The following is a 9,796-nucleotide window of genomic DNA, read 5'->3' as shown; positions in this document are numbered from 1 at the left end:
GTGCGGGGCCTGCGCGCCCCCGCCGCCTCCGGCCTTGCTGCCTGCCTGCTGGCCTCTGCGCTCGTGCCACGGGAGCGCCTGCAAGCCACTGAAAGGAGTGAGCTGGCTTTGGCCTCTCTAGCTTTGGGTGGAAGGGCACGGCCGCATGTGCGCGGCTTTGCACGGAGCAATGTTCAGCCTCGCCGACTTCTTCAGGGCCGTCGCCAGTGAGACTGTCCGCATCCTGTTGCGTGGCTTGAGAAAACCAGGGATCTGCATTTGTGTTGTGCTGGTTGCTCACTTGTGCGGGACTGCATGTCCCAACATAAAGCTCAGGTGTTAAATTGTAAACTGGACTGCCTGTAAAACAGCTGCCTTACTCGTGCTGCTCCAGGGCATGCAAGAGCATCCTGTCTTACTGTGCAGACTGCTCTTGATCAAGTCGGTCTGATTAAGCTCAGATGACAAGAGAAGCATGGCCTGGGAGAGACAGTATGTCCAGAGCAACCTGCAACGTCCTGTACAGTTATTGGCAGCCTGAGAGGCTGAGCAATCTTGAGCTAACTCGTGTGCCATGTTGTGCTACCTAAAGCTAGGATTGGACTGCTGCCTCTGTCTCAGCAGAGCTGTAGTCTGCTCCTCCAGTGGAAAAGTTGATGGCGGAGTGATGGGGTCCTTGGCTATTCCCGTGGGGCAATGCTATTGTGTACTGCATCCAGCACACAGCATCATGTGACTGATAAAACCCATAAAAGAAAATGGCCTAACGGGGTCTCCTCACCTGTAAAAGCATGTATGTTTAGACTGTGGGTCTTTAACAAAACAATAGCATTAAACCATTTAAGTTAAAGCTAGGAGCTAAATGGTTCATCTTTCCTTCAGGCTAGCCCTTCATCTTCAGACCCCCATGCCAGCTCTCTGTCAGCCTCTGTATTATAAGGCAGGAGCTCACTGGCACTTGCCTCACTGCCATCTGTTCTTGAAGGAGTGTGTCTCGGACAGGGCCGGCTGTCCCTGTGGCTTTTAATGAAATGACCACTTCAGTTCATTGGGTTTTTTTCAGCATGGTGAGATGATGGTCTGTGAAAAGACAGACCTCCCTCCCCCCAGCAAAAGCAAAAAGTTCAGGCTAATTTAATCCCCTGAGCAACAGAATGTGTCGGGATGTGTGCTGTAATGTCATCTCTGTCCTGAGTTGTTTAGAGGCCTCTGCATTGCCACGTGCCTATCGGTGCGCTGGAGCAATGTACGCTCTGCATCATGAGAGCACAATCCCTATCCAAATTCCTTAAGCTCTAAGTGCAGGGCTGTGCAGCCAGGATGCAGGAAAACTTTTCTTGAATAACTTGTCAATGTGATAGATAACAAATAAAGTCACCAAGTGCAACCTAACATGGTTGGAGTCTCAGGTTTCCTCTGGACTCCACTTAACAGCGAGTAAATGCCAACACAGGGATTGCAAGGCAATGAGTAACCTTGCAAAGATCTGCTTGCTGTTCATTTGTGCCTCCCTTGCACCTTGCCATGCAGCACTTGGACTCAACATGGTGTGAGCTGATGTGGTCCTTAGCGTGAATGTCCCTGTAGCTGCTAAGTTCCCCGAGAGCTTTATGCCTGAAGACTGCTAAGTGTATAGAGCTGGTTGTATGTTCCAGTTGCCTTCCAGAAGAGCACTCGGTAGCACTGAGCCTGCCCTTGAAGTTTTTGTGAGCATAATAAACATGTTAACAAAGGTAAAATAAATATTTTAGGTAACAGGAACATGCCTCTGTCACCTGGGTAGGTGGTGGGCAGTAGATCACTCTTCTGGGTCAGGCCTGATGATCCTATGCTTGATACAAAGACTTTGTGCATGGAGGGCCTCTTAGTATTTTATCACTGTGACTCAATGTGTGATGGTTAGCATCCTTGAGCAAATTCAGGGTGGGGATGGCGGGGTAATCTGGCATGTTTTTTTTCTCTGGTGTTTCATGGCAGTGTATTTGCAGTCTTCTTCCTTTGCGGCTTTCACATGTCTAACAATTTGTGGGCGACAGTTTTCATCTTCAGCAAGAAGCTGCAGATTTTAAACAGAGAAGCATCTCTTCCTCTGAATCACTTTGTAAGAAAATGAATAGTAGTAATGGTTCCCATGTTTCAGTGGCATGCCACTTAAAATTTGGAACACCTAACACCTTCTCCAAAATTAACCGCAACTGGGATCAAGGTGCACACCAATATATAAATAATATAGCAACAGTCTATGAGCAATCACAGGTGTGGCTTCCATATATGATTCAGAAAAAATAATGAGCTATGTGGATGAAAATAGGTATTTGGGCGGGGATTATGCAAGGCCTGAATTACAATGCAGGATGGGTGGGGGTAACACCTCTTTCGGCTTACAAATGCTAATCACAAGCTCAGCAGCCAGAAATCGCTGCAGCACTATTTAATTACACTTATTAATATTTGTTCGTGCACTAGATTTTCAGTGCCAAGGAGCTATGAGAAACAGAAAATTTGCTACATGTTTTCAGTTTCAATCTGCTTTGGAAAGCAAACTACCAAGAAAAGAAGAGAGTAGGCTACTTTTAAAAAAATTAAAAAGTTTACCCCAGGAACACTCAACACACACAAAATCAACAGGTTACCTAACTGCGGAGACCCTACAAGCAGGTAAAATGATGCATCTTGTTACCTCCATCTCAAATTTTCTTCTTGACAGTAATCTAGAGAGTATGTCTTTAACGTACAGCTTGTAATACTATTAAAGTGTTTACAAGGGCTGCAGCCTGTAATCATGAGTTTGAAGGGTGGGAATTCCACCATGACTGATCTGGTCATCATCTTAACCCCGAATTCCTGACAAGACTTGGTTTGACCACCATCAGCAACTACTCCCTACTGTAATAACTGCCCTTGCAAAATTGGTGTCTTTGTCCTGGACTAGGTGGATGCTTTCCTTTATCATGGCAAACCAACCACTTCACTTGGACTGTTTAAAAACAAAACCGAGGCTGCAGCAGGAGGAAATGCAATCTCAGTGAGAGCTCTCCTGCAGTTTCAGCACAGTAGCAATTGTGCTGTTGCAGTCTGGGAGTGAATGGAAAACAAATAATGATAGCAACAACAACCATCGGTAATTTTAAATTACTGCAAAATTTAATTATGTTGTCAATCAGCATGCTTCCAAATCAGGTTTATTTTCTGTTTTGATTTATCTCTTATGGTGCAAGAGAAACTGATGATAGTGAGGTTTTTAAATGACCTCCCACTACAGCTGTGTGTTATTTCCTGACATCTGTTTAAGAGCAAGCTAACATGGTAGAGAAGTTAAGCTAATGGGTTTTTTCAAGCCACCATGTACTAACATGGCCTCTTCCTTTCAGGAAAAGGTATATTGAGGCAAACATCCTATCCTTCAGTTTACCAGCTAGACTTGGCTCCTCTGGGTTGATTTGCTAGTCTGAAACTCACCAAGTGGGGGGTGTTTCACCAACATCGGAGCAGCTGAGCAGCACTAGGCAATGCTGACCCTTACGCAGGGTAGATAGGACAGACGTTTCTTGCTGCCACTGCTTAGAGTGTGCTTTCGTGTGTGGTATCGACAGTTTTGAGCCTGGTGGAGAGGCCACACACACACCCCCTCCCCTGCATACACCTTCTCACCAACTTTTGCTGCCAGTCACATCTCATTAAGGTCTGCTCAATGATCATGGGTTCACTGCAGGGCTGCTCTGGATCCAGCCCTCTATAGTTTGTTGTGGTACAACCACCTTTGCCCCAGCACAGCTGCTTCCTGGGTCCCGTGGGTCCTCACCAAGGTGGCTGGGTGCTCACAACAGTGCTGCTGAGGCAAGAAAGAGACTGCTGGGAGGGGAGCAGTATGCATAGCCCATTTCTTCGGTGGGAAGCATTGCTTTTCCGTAGGTGCACATCCTTCTTCCCTGCTTTAACCAGAATTCCTTGACTCTTCAGACTTCAGTGTATCAAGTCATAACTGCTTTGAAGTATGATTATTCCAGTCAAATCTGTCTGGCAAGGGGTTTCCTCCTCAGAGGCAAGCTGTCAGGCCTTGCCCAGGTGAGCCCAAGCTCTAAATATTCAAGCATGTGATCAGGCTGTTGCAAAAGCATGTTGTGTCCTGACAAGTCTTATCATGTGTCGGGGTGAGCAGAGAAATGTCTTCTGGCCAGAACTTGCAAAGCTTCCCCCACAGCTCTACAGCCTTAATTACTCACTTGGAAAACTGAATACAATTTTTAGATCATGTGAACTTTGTCCCCCAAAGCACAGGAATCTGGTATCCAAGAATATACAAGCGAGACTTCCACCTGCCTTTGTCGGTGACCCCCTCATTGTAACCCGGAGCGAACCACTGAACTGTGGACCAAGTCCTCAGTGTAAACTCATTACTTTGGATTTTTACAGGGAAAACAGGGAAGTTACTTAACTACTGTCACACTTGCCTATAAATGACTCCCCTCAGTACTGAAGAGGCATGTGAGCTCTGTAACCTGCTTGAATGTCTTGCTCATAGCCAAGCAGTTCCAGTCATTATTTTCAATTTGGGTTCAGTCTGTTTTACTTTGGTTACAGTTGCACTAGCATTAAGTTCATCATTTAACTTCTGGAATGAGACTTAACACTGCACTGTTATTCAGCTGACACACAGTAGGAAAGAGAGCATCACTACAGAGTAATTTTTTATTTTTAATACTTGAGACTGAGTAGACAATACCAATACTTTTGGGAAAGGAGTATGCAAGTTGTCTCTCTCTCTTTTTTTTTTTCCTCCTTCTTCCAAGAAGGAAAACCTATAATGAGGTTAGGTGAAAAGTTCTTATACTTCTGTCATGGTTTAACCAGGACAACTTTTTTGGAATTTCAGAAAAGGTTATGTAGGACTATTCAAAAGCACAAGTTTTATAAGGTTTTTAAGGTTTTTAAGCTTTTCAGCACTATAAATGTGAAAACAGGTTGTACTCAGAAGTAGATCTTATTCTGAGGAAGTAAAAAATGTCTTGCTGCTACATTAGCAGAAGAGGTTTTAGCCCAATGACTAGGGAACTTCCAGTGCTAACAGAAGCGAAAGGAAGTGCTAGGGTGTGGGGCTGAGGAAATTGTAACAAATATCCCATTTTATACCAAAGATGTGCTCAGTTGTTAGTCACTTGCCTTGTGCAAATACTAAGCACTAGCATTAGGCCAGTGTGAAGTACAATGATCTAGGACAGAAAGCTTATCCCCCCACTGTATTCACAAAGGGAACAGTGAACGAGTCCTGGCAGCAAGTGCAATGGCTCAGACTCGCAGTTTTACTTCATCCAAATGCAATGCCTTATGCATCCAGTAATACAGAATGCCTATGCTGGGCTCCCTGTCAAGAGGGGTTCATTTTTTGGTGTGCACACTAGCCATGTGGCTTTTCCCCAAATGCTTTAAGCCAAAACAATCCGACAGGAAAGAAGGGAGGACACTTACTTCCGGGTATCTGGATGGGGAAGCTTTCTTCTTGCCATCCAAGAGTGGCTTTGCTAATTTGAGAGTAAATGCTACTACGGGCAGAACTGAGACTTGAGACCTTTGGGAATTCAAGTGCTTCCAGGTAAGGGGAAAAGAGCAGTCTGTTCAAGCACAGGAATCTATAAGGGGGTTTCCAAGTATTGGGAATGGAGCAGGACCCAGAAGCAAAAGCCGGAAGAGATGTGCTTGGTTTTACACCAAGTGCTACTGAAATGACTACTGAGTCTGGGCTAAGTCTTGCCATTGACAAGGAATGAGCTGCAGTTTAGCAGTGTTGATCACTGCTGCAGCAGTGATTGTGTAACTGAGAAGGTGTGTTATTTTGGGGTCCTAAAGCTGCTCAGACTTAAGGGGAAGGTTGCAAGTACCAATTTGATGTTTTCCACCTTAGAAAAATCTAGGGAAGCAGAGCTTTCAGTAGGCTGAATATTATAGTCAATAGCCTTGCACAGGATTAGATAACTTATGTTTTGGAGGCAAATCTGTGTGGGTTCTTAGCAGTGTTATGGCACAGTAGTAGGTTTTTAAGCACTTACAAAAATGAAGCTTAGCAATCGCCCCAGCTATACAAGCCAAGTATTAGGCATTACTGAAAAACTACATCTAACATATTTTTTTTTCCATCGAGTATAATTCCAAGGATTTGCTTTATTCTGAAATAAGCTCCTTCACAGAGAATGTGAAGACTTCGGACTGAGAGATCAAGGCAAGTATTTACTGCCATACACAGCTAAAAGATCAAAGCTGTGTGATGCTTTGTATCTTCAGTAACCTTATCCATGGCTCACATGCTACAGTTAAATATATTTGCTTTGTGATATTTGCAATTTCTTTCTCCTCTTAAGAAGAAAAAAACAAAATTACCATGCTATGCTCAAGCTTTTTTCATTCTCAGAATGAGTATCTCCTCTTCAGTCACCCTTGAAGTACAACTTAGTTCTTTTTTAAACAGGTGAGAAAATCAAACACTAGTGCCCTCTCGTTTCTGTATGATGGTGCCTAACATGCTATGGGTGACTCTAGAAATAACAAAGTTATTAATACTGATAGGCCAAATAACTTAATCTTACAGGATGTTTTATTGCCAGTGCAAAACTATAGATGCCATGCTACCAGGTAGTAAGGAGGAACTAAAATTCATGGTGTGCAACGTGAGTTATTGAACACTTCTGCAGAAATCTTAATTAAATGCAAGTGAATTCAACATTTGTTGCACATTTAACATTATTCATCTTCAGCTTTCCAGTAAAGGCAGAACTCAAATGCACAATTGCATACAGTAGTCAATAAAGCAAAAACCAAAATGTATCATAAATAAGTATTTTATAACTTTATTAAACTCAAGACATGACAATATTCAAAATACAAAGTGAATCCTTTTTTATTCAATACTGTACACGATGCAGAAATATCAGTGCATTTCTATAGCATGTATTTCACCTTCATTTAGTTTGTACTACAATAAAAAGTAAGCTTTAAAATAGCTCAAACATCTCATTCAGCAGTTTAAACTGTAAACAGCTTGTTTATTTCTGTTAGGAGGAACATACATTAATCTTCTGTACCTCCATTAATGAGCACCCTTTTGCTTGTGCTTATCTGTAAGAGGATAATTGTAATCAAAATGAGCATGAGAAACTGCTAATGCACAAATGTGGCACCTCAATGAACTTTAGTGGATCGCTGAGGCACAATGAGGACAAATAAAACGGCGAGAAGCAGCATCTGAAGCAGCGAGAGATGGGACTGACACTGTTCATAAATGGAATCACGTTTTTTCCTCATACCCTCCTTCTCCCCTAAAATACTGAATAGAAACCAAAGCACAAGACCAGCTTGTGCTGTGTTTCTGTATTTAATACAGGCAGAATTTCAGACTCGAGGTGAGCACATAGTTATTACTGCCTACTTAATAGCAACTGTATAGCTGCTCATATCCTCTGCCACTTTCAGGACACTTTCAGACGTTTCTAGGATCCAACAGGAAAAAAGCAGCAGCAGAGGCTTAGCAATAGCTGGTCCAAGTCTCTCCTAGGAAAAACCGCAGAACTGATCCAAGTGTGTCTAGCAACTGAAAGAATTCACAAAACCTAACTCACTTTAAAAGTCTGTTAGTGTCAAATTAAGTTGTAAAAGAGATTCATCTTTCGAAATGCACTTCCAATACGCCTGCCAAGTCTTGAAGTGGGTATCAGATCTCGCAGTTACCTTCTTACCAGGTTGGCATATCCTAATCAAAGAAGATAGAGTCTGTTCTCAGCAGAGTTGCTGTGTGAAAGAAATTTTGGAAATGCCTGATACAAAAACTGTACTGCATTATCTACTCTGTTGTCAGCTTTATAAGTGACTCATAAGCAAAGCTAGATGTATTTTTTTTTTTGACAACGTGACTACCAAATACGTTCATCTAGGTAGCATACAACTGGCCAACTGTAACTACTATCCCTCCATATGTTTCTATGGAATCTTTGTAGGTTTTCAGCTATACCTAACAAAGACAAAAAACAGTCTTAAGATACATACTGGAGATATGCAGCATAAGAGGACTTTACCATCCACTTTCCGGTTCTTGGAGGACAAACTGGTCCTACTTCATTATCTGAGAACCTTAAGAACTTTGCAACATGATAAAGGTCAGCTTTATCCTGAACAACTGAGCTGAGACTCTGCTCCCAGAGACTATGGGGAAACCACATAAGACAGGTGTTTTCGTTTCAGATGACCAGCTATGTCCATTCTAGGTTTTGAGTCCAGTTTTGTGGGGGCTGAAGTAGCTGTGCAGTCACCAGACCAGGACTGAACCACTCTGTTAGAGCTACTTTCTTCTGCTTCTCTGAAGAATTTCTCATACTTGTCCAAATATGGAGGCCTTTCAGGCAGCAGATAGTAGTGTGTGGAACTGGCCTTCTTACCATTTTCAATAATTGGAAGAATGCAAGGGACCCTGTTGGAAGATCCTTCACTATTTTGTCTTTGTAGAGCTTTGCTGCTGACATACTTGGGATCAGGTGCAAAACTCTGGGTGGGGGGCATAACCCCGTTGAGGTATGATGGCAGGCTTTTGGGACTCGGCGTACGGGAATTGCTGCGTGACAAAGGTTCTCTTGGGGGCACTTTTGGAGGCCTGTCTTCATCACTGTACGCACTAGAAGCAACTTCTGCTGACCACCTTCTGTAATCTGGTTTGAGAGCCCTTGGTGGTATGGGAACCCTTGGTGGAATCTCTGGTTTATCTTCATCAGAGTTTGGAGAAGACCTGTTCAAGTGTCCAGATAGTCTTACTACTGGTTTATTAAGAGATCCAGCTGGCCCAGAATGGGACCTTCGCAAACGTCGATGCAGCTGCTGTGGAGGAGGATAAATACTGGATATGTATCCATTTAGGCTTTGTGTAGGGTTGGCATCTTCTGGTTTTGGTCCTGTTGGAGTATCAAAGTATGCATAGTTGATTTGTCCACAGCCCCTAAAGCTCCGCCGGCTTGGAGCACTGGATTTAAAAGGAGGAAGTTCATAATCTTCTAACAAAAAGTCAGTATCTGAGCTAGTCAGGAACTCCACCTCTTTGTCAACCTCATCTGGAGTAGGGCCTTCAGAAATAGGCAGAGGGGGTAGTGGCCTGGAGCTACGGTCATTGGAAGATGCAGACAGAAATGGAATTGGCCCATTTTTTGTTGGCATGTGAGGAGGCATTTCTTCAGAAACGCAGCCCATGGTTAATGACAGTTTACTAAAGCCAGGAATGAGATGGTCTTCATACTGTGAAATTGGCTGTTCATTTTTGGGACTTACAGAAGGTGGACTGGATTTCCGAGATGGTACTTGGATGCAACTTTCAGCAAAGCTGTGGTCATTCACGGAACCATGGGTGGAAGAGTGCCCTAAAAAGGTGACAAAGTCTTAGAAACACTTTTCTGAGTAACACTCTAGCACATGACTTTGCCACTGCATATTTAACTATTTAATTCCTTCTAATACAACAATAAGTAACTTTTGCTTAATGACTCCAGTAGCAAAACTTAGCTATTACAGATCTCTTCTGGTTGTGGATTTATGTGTATAGTTAAGAGAGCAGCTGATCACCTTATTGCTTTAGGCCAGTGCTCCAGTTAAATGAGGAAGTTCAAGAGACCCCAAGCATAAGCAACAGAACAGAGCTACTGCTACAAAGATCCCAGCAGAGGACTACAATGGAACAAGTGCTTTTTTTACTAAATGGCTTTTCTGTCAGAAGTGTAGTGGCAACTCAGAGGCCTCTAAGTACAAGGAAAAGACTTTTTTGTTTGTTTGTTTTAACTTGATCATGTTGTTT

The 9,796-nt window shown here is 43.1% G+C and overlaps 1 protein-coding gene across 1 annotated transcript; it reads right to left on the bottom strand.

Moving 5' to 3' along the window:
• Positions 1-7,938: 7,938 nt before the first annotated feature.
• Positions 7,939-9,365, bottom strand: ERRFI1 (ERBB receptor feedback inhibitor 1; the record flags this gene model as incomplete). Its single annotated transcript, XM_010282192.1, has 1 exon — positions 7,939-9,365. A coding segment is annotated over one exon (1,199 nt), but the record flags the coding sequence as incomplete, so codon positions are not given.
• Between the last annotated feature and the right edge of the window lie 431 nt (positions 9,366-9,796).

Source organism: Phaethon lepturus, unplaced genomic scaffold (assembly GCF_000687285.1).
Source record: "Phaethon lepturus isolate BGI_N335 unplaced genomic scaffold, ASM68728v1 Scaffold57332, whole genome shotgun sequence".
Classification (NCBI taxonomy): domain Eukaryota; kingdom Metazoa; phylum Chordata; class Aves; order Phaethontiformes; family Phaethontidae; genus Phaethon; species Phaethon lepturus.
This window is presented reverse-complemented; position numbering and strand designations above follow the sequence as displayed.